Source organism: Lithobates pipiens, unplaced genomic scaffold, assembly GCF_037356315.1.
Source record: "Lithobates pipiens isolate NorthernLeopardFrog02 unplaced genomic scaffold, aLitPip1_a1.2 Scaffold_8, whole genome shotgun sequence".
In the NCBI taxonomy this organism is placed as follows: Eukaryota; Metazoa; Chordata; class Amphibia; order Anura; family Ranidae; genus Lithobates; species Lithobates pipiens.
This window is the reverse complement of record NW_027507903.1, coordinates 543426401-543439008: the sequence shown is the minus strand read 5'-3', so window position 1 is coordinate 543439008 and position 12608 is coordinate 543426401. Positions and strand designations below refer to the sequence as shown.

The 12608-nt window shown below is 43.8% G+C and overlaps 1 protein-coding gene across 1 annotated transcript in view; it reads right to left on the bottom strand.

Moving 5' to 3' along the window:
- DOCK5 (dedicator of cytokinesis 5) overlaps window positions 1-12608 on the bottom strand; it is a 208530-nt gene that overhangs the window by 157656 nt on the left and 38266 nt on the right. Inside the window, exon 3 of the mRNA XM_077469742.1 lies at window positions 2771-2811. Within this exon, the coding sequence (XP_077325868.1) occupies window positions 2771-2811 (41 nt within the window). The remainder of the gene's footprint in view (window positions 1-2770; window positions 2812-12608) is intronic.

Below are 12608 nucleotides of genomic sequence, written 5' to 3'. Positions count from 1 at the left end.
TAGTCATAAAGGGATGGACATGGCCAGCAACAATACTCATCCATCTGAATGTCGGAACTGAAATCAAGACTCATCAGACCAGGCAACATTTTTCCATGTTTTTATTGTCCAATTTTGGTGAGCTGTGTGAATTGTAGCCTCAGTTTCCTGTTCTTAACTGACAGGAGCAGCCTTCTGCTTCTGTAGCCCATCTACTTCAAGATTCGATGTGTTGTGCAGTCAGAGATGGTATTCTGCATCCCTTGGTTGTATTGAGTGGTTATTTGGGTTATTGTTGCCTATCATCTCGAACCAGTCTGCCCATTCTTGTCTGACCTCTGACATCAACAAGGCATTTTCCTCCACACAACTGCCGCTCACTGGATATTTTCTCTTTTTTCAGACCATTTTCTGTAAACCCTACAGATGATTGTGTGTGAAATCCCAGTAGATCAGCAGTTTTTGAAATACTTAGACTGGCACCAACAACCATGCCATGTTCAAAGTCACTTAAATCCCTCTTCTTCCCCATTCTGATCATCAATTTGAACTTTACTATGTCTGAATGCCTAAATGCATGGAGTGGCTGCCATGTGATTGTCTGATTAGCAGGTTGTGTTACTAAGCAATTGAACAGGTGTACTTAATAAAAGTGGCCGGTGAGTGTATATCCCCATATGTTGTGAAATTAGTGGGGATAAGAGGGCGTACCAAGGAGGGGGGGGGGGGGGGGGTGGAGAACAACAACTAGGGGTCTGCCTCATCTCTCCCCTACAACACCTCACTAATGCTCTGTTCATAATGTATGGGCTCACTGATAGATCCAGGGGGCAATAAAAAAAAAAAAAAAAAGAAACAAAAGGGGAGAGAAAGAGCCAGAAAAGGAGAAAAAGGAAGAAAAAGAGGAAGGAAGGATCGAAGGGTAGAGGAAAGTAAAGCGTGCACCCTATCTAATCAAGACATAGCTAATTACTAGTTCCTCATAAGGCAACTGACAGAGAATTGATCCAAGGTTCCCAAACGTTGTCAAGTTGTGTAACCAAAAGGCATTGTATTAAACCTGTTCATTTAACATTATTGCCCTGGAAGCTCTGGATAACTAAAAGATGGATGTGCCATGTCCTTGGGTATATAGGTTTTAATGCCATCACTCACTGTGAGTTCACTTCAATAAATTTACTTATCTTGCAAGCTGGTGGATGTTTTGCCAAGTCAGCATTGTTACCATACGCATACTATATAAAGTACACCGCAAAACACATACAGGACTTTGCATAGCAATATTATTACTACTACAACAGAAAGTATTACTTTCCTTATTGTGTTAGGGTGATGACTTACATGATGCATTGCTTCTTTCATACCCACAGTGTTCCCACATTTTTAGATTTAGATGGGCCACTCAGCCACTAGTGCAGTTCTCCCTATTCAGGGTGGCTCCTTTTCAGGGATCTACGAGACGCATTTGCATGCCTGATCCCAACCGGAGCGCTATGCGTGTCCACAGGATAACACAGCCCTGGAGCCTTAGGCAAGCCCCCCCCTGCTCCCGTCTCCTCAAAGCTGAAGATGGATATAGCCGTTGTCTATTGTAACTTGGTAGACAGAGCGCGCTCCTGATAGGAAGTTCAGGGATGGTCGCACTTAGGCAATGGATCTGAAACTGGCAGTGGTGATTCTAATTATACGCAAGTGTTTAGGCACAAAAACTGAACACTGCTTCAATGCATTCACACAATGCATTATGTTTAAAAACAGAAATTATTGAATACTAGTTAGATTATCATAAAATGCCACCTTTGCTGGTTGTACACGTTCCCCACCTCCAAGTCAGTATTTTGTAGAGCCTCTTTTAGCTGCAAGTTGTTTGGGGCAAGTTCCTACTAGCTTTGCACATTTAAGTTTATCATTCTTGCCAGTTCTTTACAAATTCTTTACAAATTTTGCCAGTGTCTCTCTGCAGGACAGACGTCTGAGTGTTAGCTGGGCCATTCTAAAACATTTGGCTTCTTGGTAGTCATGATACCGTTGGTTAACAGCGAGCACTGGCTAAGTGGTAAGCACTTCTGCCTGGCAGCACTAGGGTTGTTAGTTCGAATCTCAATCTTGGCACTACCTGCCTTGAGTTTGCATGTCCCTGTATGGGTTTCCTTCCACACTCCAAAGACACGCTGATTTATTGGATCCTGTCTAAAATGGCTCTAGTATGAATACGAGTGAAGGACTTTAGATTGTAAGCTCCTTGGCAGGGCCTGATGTGAATATACATTATATATGTAAAGTAATATGTAAATTGCTGGCGCTATGCAAGTATCTTTAATAAGAAGAATAAGTATGGCCAAAACTGCGGTTATTTGGGTTTCCTTCCTTGGACCACTCCTGGTAGGTCCTGACCGCTGCAGACCGAGAACATTCCACAAGAGATGCAGTTTTGGAGATGCTCTGACTCGGTCATCTAACCATTACAACTTGGCCCTTGTCGCTCTAATCCTTATGCTTGGCCATTTTTTCTACTTTCAACACACCGACTTCAGGGACAACATGTTCACATGCTGCCTAATATATCCCACCCGTTTCAACAAGGTTATTCACTTTACCTTGCAGTGGTCATAATGTAACAGCTGACTGGTATAGTTGGTTTCTTATGTGCAACACATTTGGATTTATAAATGAAGATGTAAAGAAGTTGTAGAGCCAAGTTGTACCAGAAAATGACATACAGTATATGAAATGTTGTAACAACACTTCCCTACACCTACCCATCATACAAGGTCAGGCTCCGATCACTTACCTTCTTTGATTTGTTCCTCCAAGTGAATCCTCTGTACCATCCTGTGAAAACAAACACAGAGTACGTTCATAAGCTTAAATAAGGAAGATGTGAATTAAAAGACCTTGCAAACAGAATTTGGCAAACTGAAAGTGTATTTTTGTAATCAGGTTCCCACAGATATTAGATAAATGCTGACACAGCCAAGACTGACCAAATTAGGTTGAGGAAATTGAAAAAAATAGTGCTGGACCTGTAGTTTTTTTTTTTTTTTGTCATTGTTATCTTAAGGTGTTAAAGTGTTTGTTCCCCCGGCATTTCATATTCTTGATAGGTGCCTGCTGTACCATGTACTTGTATGAAAATGTATCCTGTTCTCTTTGTATTGCTTCCTTTGTGGGAAATCTCTGGTGTCCCTGCCAGTCCCTTTGCTTTCCTATTAAACACTTACCACACTAAGCATGAGAACACAGCATTGTCAGTTCTCTAGCTATGTTGGGAACTCAGTGTGCTCTCCTCCAATGATCAGACTTGTCCTGACATCCCCCTGCTGCACAGCCATTCACTGGAAAGCTCAGTGTGCTGCTGCTTTTCCTCCCCTAACTCTTATGCAGCTGAGAAGAGGGAACGTAATCACTTATAAAAAAGGTAGAAAAGGTATTTTTCAATGTCTATACACAAATGTCTTGCCTTTCATTTCAATTTTAAACTGAATTGGTTGTTTTACAAGGTGATCATTTACAATCACTTTAATGTTGGTGTAAAATGATCTGGTTCCTGGGCAGGCGGATTCTACACACCAGAGGATCTCCACCGTCTCCTTGACTTGTAGTGTAATGTAAGGGTTGACATTTAAGCTCCACGCCACTGCAAAGAGGTCCGGATGTAACTTTATTCCAATAAAGGTCAGGGGTAAAGATCAAGAAATAGCCAACATGTATCGGGGGTCTACGTGCCCCCTTTATTAGAGCTTGACTGGCAAAGGGTAGTGAACTGGACCTGCAATGGTGTTTATACCAGAGTGAATTGAAAGCACAGGCCTAATCAGCAGCTTGTTTGGCAGCCAAAAAAGCTGCTGATCACGCCTGTGCTTTCAACTCACACTGGAATAAACACCATTGTAGGTCCAGTTCACTACTACTGGTAGCCAGTCAAGCTCTAATGAAGGGGGGCATGTAAAACCCCAAAACGCGTTGGCCATTTTTGATCTGTACCCCTGATGTTTAATGGAATAAAGTTGTATCTGAACCTTTAGCAGTGGCGCAGCACTTAAATTTCAACCCTTCTGACCAAATTAGGTGACACTTTGTCAGAAACCATGAATCAGACTGAGACAGGAGTACAGTTAAATCACCTTTTTTAGGATTATTAAACAAGTGAGAACAGAGTAAACATAGTCAAAACACAGCCAGAGTTCAGGAACTGGAATGGATAGTTAGACAAGCCAAAACAAGCCAAAACATCAGGGAGCCAGAGATGAGTGTAGTAGAGCAGGAAGCAGGATCTGGAGCCAGAAGGAATGTCAGCCAAGTCTTTAAAGAGGAAGTGAACCCTCATGGGTTTACTTCTCTTTTTTTCCCTGCAAAGGTAAAGCATAATGAACTACTATGCATCGCATAGTAGCTCATTATGTGTCACTTACCTGACACAGGAGCCAGCGAAGTCGCCGCTGTAGTCCGCCGCATCCATCTTGCTGGTGGCGTCTCGCAGCTCCGACCAATGACAGCGGCGAAGCCGCGATGACATCACTCCCGCGCATGCGCACGGGAGTCGCGTCTCGCAGCTCCGCCGCTGCCATTCGGCGAAGCCGCAATGACGTCACTCCCGCGCATGCGCACGGGAGTCGACAAATTAGGCAAATCCATTCTTGGACTTGCCGCATTTAGTGCGCCTGCACGCCGCTGTCTACGGCGCATGCGCCGTAGACAGCGGTGCCCATTTTCGGGCAAATATCTCCTAAACCATATAGGTTTAGGAGATATTGCTTGGACCTACAGGTAAGCCTTAATCTAGGCTTACCTGTAGGTCAAAGTGGTTTGAAGGGGTTTACTTCCTCTTTAACAGGAACACAGGAGAGCATCTCTAGAGAAGTGACCAAGGTGAAGGCAAAGAAAATCTGGGCTGGATGGTTTAAGTAGGCAGGACTGACAAGCAGGATATCATCAACAGGTGAGTCACTGTGGAGACATAGGAGCTGGCAATTAGCTGACAGCTGAGCAGCCAGCTCAGAGAAGGAAGGGCTGAGCCCAACCCTGACATACTTCTAATGTCTGTGGATGTCAATGATTGATCTCTATGCTTGAGTTGATATTTATCCCTGCTGATCACTACTGCACCCAGGGAAAATGGGTGGTGATAGATATGCAAGATCAGCTCCCAGTTGATAAAAGTCTGCATGTTTCTGCACCTCTCTTTTTAACCACTTCAGCCCCGGAGGATTTTACCCCCTTCCTTACCAGAGCACTTTTTGCGATTTGGCACTGCGTCGCTTTAACTGACAATTGCGCGGTCATACGACATTGCACCCAAACAAACGTCCTTTTTTTCCCCACAAATAGAGCTTTATTTTGGTGGTATTTGATCACCTCTGCGGTTTTTAATTTTTGCTCTATAAAATAAAAAAGAGCGACAATTTTGAAAACAAAACACAATATTTTTAGATTGTATATTATTATTATATAATAAATATCCAATTTTGAAAAAAAAAAATTTTTTCCTCAGTTTAGGCCGATACGTATTCTTCTACATATTTTTGGTAAAAAAAAAAAATAAAAAAAAAAATCGCAATTACCAATTATTGATTGGTTTGAACAAAAGTTATAGCATTTACAAAATAGGGGATAGATTTATGGCTTTTTTTTTTTTTTTTTACTAGTAATGGCGGCGATCTGCGATTTTTTTCGTGACTGCGACATTATGGCGGACACATCGGACACTTTTGACACATTTTTGGGACCATTCACATTTACACAGCGATCATGCTATAAAATTCCACTGATTACTGTGTAAATGTGACTGGCAGGGAAGGGGTTAACACCAGGGGGCGATGCAGGGGTTATATGTTCCCTATGGGAGTGATTCTAACTGTGGAGGGAGGGGACTCACAAGGGGAGGAGACCGATTGGTGTTCCTCTGTACAGGGAACACACCATCGGTCTCCTCTCCTCTGACAGGACGTGGATCTGTGTGTTTACATACACAGATCCACGGTCCTGCTGTGTTCCCGGGCAATCGCAGGTGCACGGCAGGCATCGCGGCCGCCGGGCATACACACCGCGCACGCCTCCTAGGCGGCCAGGAATCAGAGGATGTCATATGACGCCCACCCAGGATGGGAGATCCAATCTGTGGGCGTCATATGACTATAGGCCGGGGCTGAAGTGGTTAAAGGAGGATCATTTGACAGTCAGATCATGGACTCAAACTTATCCTGTGTCAGGTACCAAATGCATCCTATAGACAGGAGGTAACAGTTTCCATAACTAGCCATCTTTTGCGGCATCAAGCACCTACCTAATGCCTCAGATTTCATACATGGCCATTTTCTAGGGAAAAAAAAAAAGCAATAAGAAAAAAGTTGAAAAATGCGCATTATTGCCACCGATTCCCTGTCAAAGCAATGGAGTTTGAATTGTCTGCTGTCTGTGAAGCAGCATCAAAGCAGCATCACGGTTCTGCCTTATTAGTGAGATCAGAAAGCAATAATTGAATTCTAGCCACCAAAAAACCTTAAAAAAAACAATAATTGAGTTAGAGTTTAATTAAAGTGGTTCTAAAGGCAGAAGTTTTTTTTATCTTAACTCATTCTATGCATTAAGATAAAAAACCTTCTGTGTGCAGCAGCCCCCCCCCCTCATATTTACCTGAAACCTATCTTGATCCAGCGATGTTGCATGAGAGCCTTGGCTGTCCAGGTACTCTACCTTCTCATTGGCTAAAACACAGCAGCAGGCGCCATTCAATCAAAATCAGTGAGCCAATGAGGAGAGAGAGGGGGCAGGGCTGAGTCACAGCACCATGTCTGAATGGACACACTGAGCAGCGGCTCAGCTTGGGTGCCCCCATAGCAAGCTGCTTACTGTGGGGCAGGATGGAGGGGCCAGGAGTGCCAGTGAGGGACCTGAGAAGAGGAGGATCTGGGCTTAAGTATAACATGTTTGTTATTTTTTAAACAAAAACATAAGGACCGCCCCCTCCTCATATATATGCAGTGGAAGGGCATCCCTTAGGGTTGCCACCTTTTCTTCAAGTCAAACCCGAACGCTTTAGCGGCACACAGAAATTTTTTTTTCTTATAGTATAAACTATACATATATTTTGCTATTAATAGCATTTCTAATCATATGAAGCTAATAACAAGAGTCCTCCTTTACATCAAAGTCTGCAGAGTTCCCCTTTTCCATTTGAACTCGCAGAGTTGCCTTTCACTGTAAGGGGGGACTCTGCAGACTCTGATGTAAGGGAGTACTCTGGGGACTCTGACATAAGGGATGCTCTGGGAACCCTGATTTAAGGGGAGAACATTGAGAGCTCTGATGTACGGAGAGGACACCGATGTAAGGGGGAATACTGTGGGCTCTGGTGTAAAGGGGAACTCTGATGTAAGGGGTGCTCTGAGAATTACCTTTTAGTTTAATCACTCAGAGGCAGAAGAGAGAAGGGGGGAGACTTCAATCACAGACAGGGATAGATGGTGAGCCCACTCAGCACCTCTCATCCAGATGCATCTGGAAGTCATAGTCCAGTCTGAATAATGTGTCCGGGTTTCAGGCAGTCTGAAGCCTGGACGCATGATTCCAAACCCGAAATGTCCGGGTAAATCCCGGACAGGTGGCAACCCTAGCGTCCCTATTGCGCAAAATGACATACCCGTACGCCGTTTCGTGCATGAGACGCTGCGGGAGCATGCACACCTTGTGTGTCTGTACAAATGTCAAATATTCCAGGGTATGTAAACTTTTGATTGGGGTCATTTGGGCAATTTCTGTTATGGAATAAAAATAAAAAAAAGAGCCAAAACAACTATGTGATAATAAATGGCTTTGTATGATTACTACCCTTAAGTAAAATACTTTTTTTTTGGCAATGATCAGTCATATTTTCAATATCAATGCCAAAATTTCACGATTTCTGCCAGGATATGCAAACTTTTCAGCTCAACTGTATATATATATATATATATATATATATATATATATATATATATATATATATACACACAGTATATTTGATGGGAAAGCTACCTGTCGTGTACTACTTACATTTTTAACTATACCATCACCACTACTAATATTTAGCCGCGTGTCACATGTACAAGTTCAATGGGAGAAGCAGTTTAGCGAATTGTGCTTTGTTTGTGTAGTTGCAATTATAACAGCAAAGCTTTATTTTAATAGTCTAAATTGAGCAGAACGCAAGAAAGCTCTTGGGCATTGCCTTTGTTTATGAAACCCAAATATAGAAAATATCTTTGGGATTCTTTTCTTGAGTATACAGAGCAAAGATTTAAAAATAAAAATAAAAGAAAAGCCAGAAAGAATGTATAGCTGCCCTTAGCACACAAGAGGTTAAGCCTTGGAAAGACACAAGGCACTGTGTACAATGACCACATTCTGTCCAGCAATGGGAGTGGGTGGAGATCACAGACTGCAGTGCTGAGGCTGAAGGTCAGAGGAATCAATGCAGTAAAAGATATGGACCCTTCTACTCAGAGCTGCAAAGACAATGGATGACTCTCTGCTTAAAAGAACAACTCCGCAGAACATTACTGCATGTAAAACGGACCACATAATATAAGCCAAAGCAATCTATTAAAGTATATGTTAGCCTTTACCTTGTAACAACCCATAATGAAAGGAAAAACGCATGTGTGTATATGTTTAAAAAAAAAAAATGGGAGGTAGACTTGATGGACCACTTGGTCTTTTTTCTACACTCTTCCATTTTCTAGGTTTGCAATATCTGATTCTGTGAAGACATTTGGTGCACACAAATTGGATTTATATGATTTTTGGTTATTCAGTAATAAAGCGTGTGTGCCTGGAGTTCAGCTTTAAAAGTGCAGCGGCCACCGAAAACTGAAAAATGCAGTGTTGGTTGGAGTACACTTTTTAAAAACTGACTATCATGGTAGTTACAGCTACCATCCATGGAACTTCCCAGGGTTTCCCCATGCTCCATGCTCTAGTCACTGGTCCAGGAAATGAAAGAGTGTCTAACATTCCTTAGAAGCATCAGAATGTTTGTTTTATGACTCTGGGGAATGTGAGATGCTGGGATCATAGAGAGTCTCCACCACCATGCTGCAGAAAATACAGGGATGGGAAATTCTAACTCGATAAAAGGTTCTCTCTGGAATGCAGGTGATTATTGGCAGGAGACTGTTGTGTATTCTGAAGATAGAAGGTAAATAATAATCCTGTCACCTAAAAAATTCACAGGAGGGTGAAGACGTCAGATGTTTTTCTGAAGCTATTGCAAATAATAGGAAAAAGCTCAGAAGGTAATTTGGGCAGCACTAACCATGCAATAATGTTCATGTTCCATTAAGTGTCAATTCATTGTGAGAACTCTTCAGCCATTAGCCGCTAATAGATTTCAAAATTAGACATCTCATTACACAATATAGTTGTAGATGTGTGGGCACAGTCTAATTGCTGAACATTATTCTGTGTAACATGAAGTGAGAGGTTGGCATGGGCAAAGCTCAGGTTCACGTTATTTCTTTTAAAGCGATTGTGATTTTTTTAAATGAAATAATAAACCTGTTATACTTGCCTGTTCTCTGCATTGGACCTTTTTTTCTCAGGTCCCCTACCAGCCCTCATGGCTCCCTGCCCCACCTTCCCCGCAGAGTGCCCCCATAGGAAGCCGCTTCCTGTGGGGGGGTGCTCTTGCATACTGGATCCCGAGCCAGGCTGTTTGCGTCTATTCAGGCATCCCAAGTTCGCTATAGTAGTCGCTAGCAATAGCACTAGTGAATTTGGCTGGCTTGGTACATTCAGCCTGCCCCCACATGGTTCTAATCTGACCTGGTTCCTGCTGAACAGGCCCAGATTCTAACGGTCTATGACCGACCTAAGCCCCATAAGTAACTGAGAACAGAGATTGGGTTATCATTTACAAAAGGTATTTGTAGTGTGATACACTGTGTATGTGTGTGTATATATATATATATATATATATATATATATATATATATATATATATATATATATATATATATATATATATATATATATATATTTATATATTTATATATTTATTTTTTTGAATGGTTGAAGAGAGGCACTTAGGAGCTTGGCCACTTTTACTTGACACCCCAAAATTCAGCACCCCTGATCCCACCCAGACTGCTGATATGTAGCTGTAGTGGTGCACACTGGACAGCGATGTGCACACTCTGGTCTCCCACACAACAAGAGGTAGCTGTGTTCTCTACAGCCTGACAGAATGCAGCTCTCCCCCCTCCTCCTGGCAATCTTTCTGGGAAATGCAGTTCAAAAGCTATAGATTACAGTAGAGTCTCTCCTCTGGACTACAGTTCCCACAGTGTAGTGCTGCCTGACTCAGTCTATACAACTCTTCCTGCACAGCAGTTTCCTCCTCTTGCTAATATAGCTGTTAACCAGTTCAGCACTGGCAGGGCAGCAACTTCAGAGAGCAGTTTCAGCCAGCATTTCTTTCATTCTTAGCCAAGCACCTGGCTACATTGCGATAGACCAGAGGTTTCCAAACTTTTCATTGCAAGGTCCAGATCATATATAAAATATATATTTGTGGGCTAAAACAAAGTCCCAGAGTCTCCCTTTACATTTTGGTTCCCACAAGAGTCCTCCCTTACACCAGGGCTCCCATCAGAGTCTCCATCAGTCTCCCTTACATCAGGCTTCCCCACGTTGGGGGGGGGTTGTTGTGTAAAGGTGGAGACCATAGGCAGCCTCTGCTGACCTTAATCCTCAATCTCTGCACATTAAAAATATGCCACTGACCCTAGCTCCAGGCTAGACGTGGCCTGTGGGCTGTAATTTGGAAACTTCTGCTATAGACAAATGCTCTATATAGCTGCCATGGCCAGTGTGGTTATCCCACTTCAAAGGGTTACACTGTGATAGTAGGTTTTAGATCTCGAAAAACAGGGAAAACAGAAAAAGACATGAGGATTTATTGGACACCTACCTTTCCTGAGTAGAAGAGTTGGCTTGATGCCGATTAGGATTAGGTGGGGTCTAAACATGCGGTGGTGCCCATTACTGAATTGCAAGGTTGGTTTGAATGTGATTTCTCAGCACCAGATTACATAAATAAAAGCTGATCACTGTAAGCACCCCTTTCAGTTGTAAATGTTTTGCCTGGACCCTCCAAGGGTAGATTTAGACATGATCTAAATGAAATTTGCAGGGTCGCTCTAAGCTGAGACAGAGATCTCCCTGTTGGTTGCAGTGAAGGGAGCTGGTATCAGTGCACCACTGAGGTGCAAGAACATTATCAAAGAGAAGAAAAGGTGCAGCTCACCAACTCAGGGCATTAGGATGTAGATGAATGTGGCCTCAGCCAGCGCCAGCGCCTGCCCCCCCCCCCCCCCCCTCCCCAGACAAGTTTCGCCCTGCTCACTGGGGCTTAGTTACAGAGGACATGTAGACATGCATCTAAAATCTCCCTTTTCTCTGAAGTCTGATCTGCATTTGGATCAAACTCCAGAGGCTACTGACAGGCGGTGAGGAAACGATGCAACATCTCCGTACTAACTGTTGTAACCCAACCGCGTTCACTGCACATTGTTGCGGGGCGGTTGCTCTTCCCCAACTACTTGAATATGTAGCGTTCAGTGGGCTTGCCACTTGATGGCTGCTACGTGCTGGGTGAACATTGGAAACCCTGTCCACTGCCTATCGCAGCTTTGAGGGGGGGGGGGGCGTTGGCTATAGGTTAGGGTGACCAGATGTCCCCGGTTTCAGGACACTTTCCCTGGACCAAGTCTGTACCCGGTTTTGTCCCCAAATTTGACTTTAACAGAAGCCGGGGCAATTTTCAAAGACAGTCAGTGCAGAATAATAAATAAAAAAAAATCTGAATTACACCCCCCCTCCCCCGCTCCTACTAGCTTGGGGGGTGTATTTTTTCCATTATCTGTGTCCCTTTCTGATGATGATGTGCTGGTCAGAGCGGATGGACTATTTCTTCAGTTTCCAGCGGATGGACTATTTCTTTAGTTTCCGGCGCATGCCCATTCAGCTCCGCTCACATGTTCTTCTGCCTTGTCTCAAATCCCAGCCAGCCACCTGCCTGATTATCTTCTTGCCTTCCCCGGCAGAGTCATTTTCCTCTGCTCCCCACCCAGTAGTACCCGCGGCCTGGAGAGTGGGACCTGAGAGGCTGTGAGGCCGGGGCGACGGGCAGAGAGACAGCTGAGCTAAGCTGATGATGTCCAGCAGCAACAATAGAGGGGGAGGGGATCCAATTAGGGGGCTGCCAGTGCCTTCAAAGCTTCAACACAGGTGTGCTTTGGGGGTGTCTGTGAATAGACTACATTGCACTGTGTCTGTCTATCTGGCATAATGGATGGTATCAGAACTCACAGGCAGCAGGCACTTATTGGTCATAAGTTCACAAAATCAGCACCCAGCAGCCATGTGACACACTGTGACAGAGCCAGCCAGAGCCATGATAGTGCGCCCCCTGCCTGTGATTTATCATAACGCTGACAGAGCCCGCCAGAGCCATGATAGAGCGCCCCCCACCTGTGATTTATCATAACGCTGACAGAGCCCGCCAGAGCCATGATAGAGCGCCCCCCACCTGTGATTTATCATAATGCTGACAGAGCCCGCCAGAGCCATGATAGAGTGCCCCCCACCTG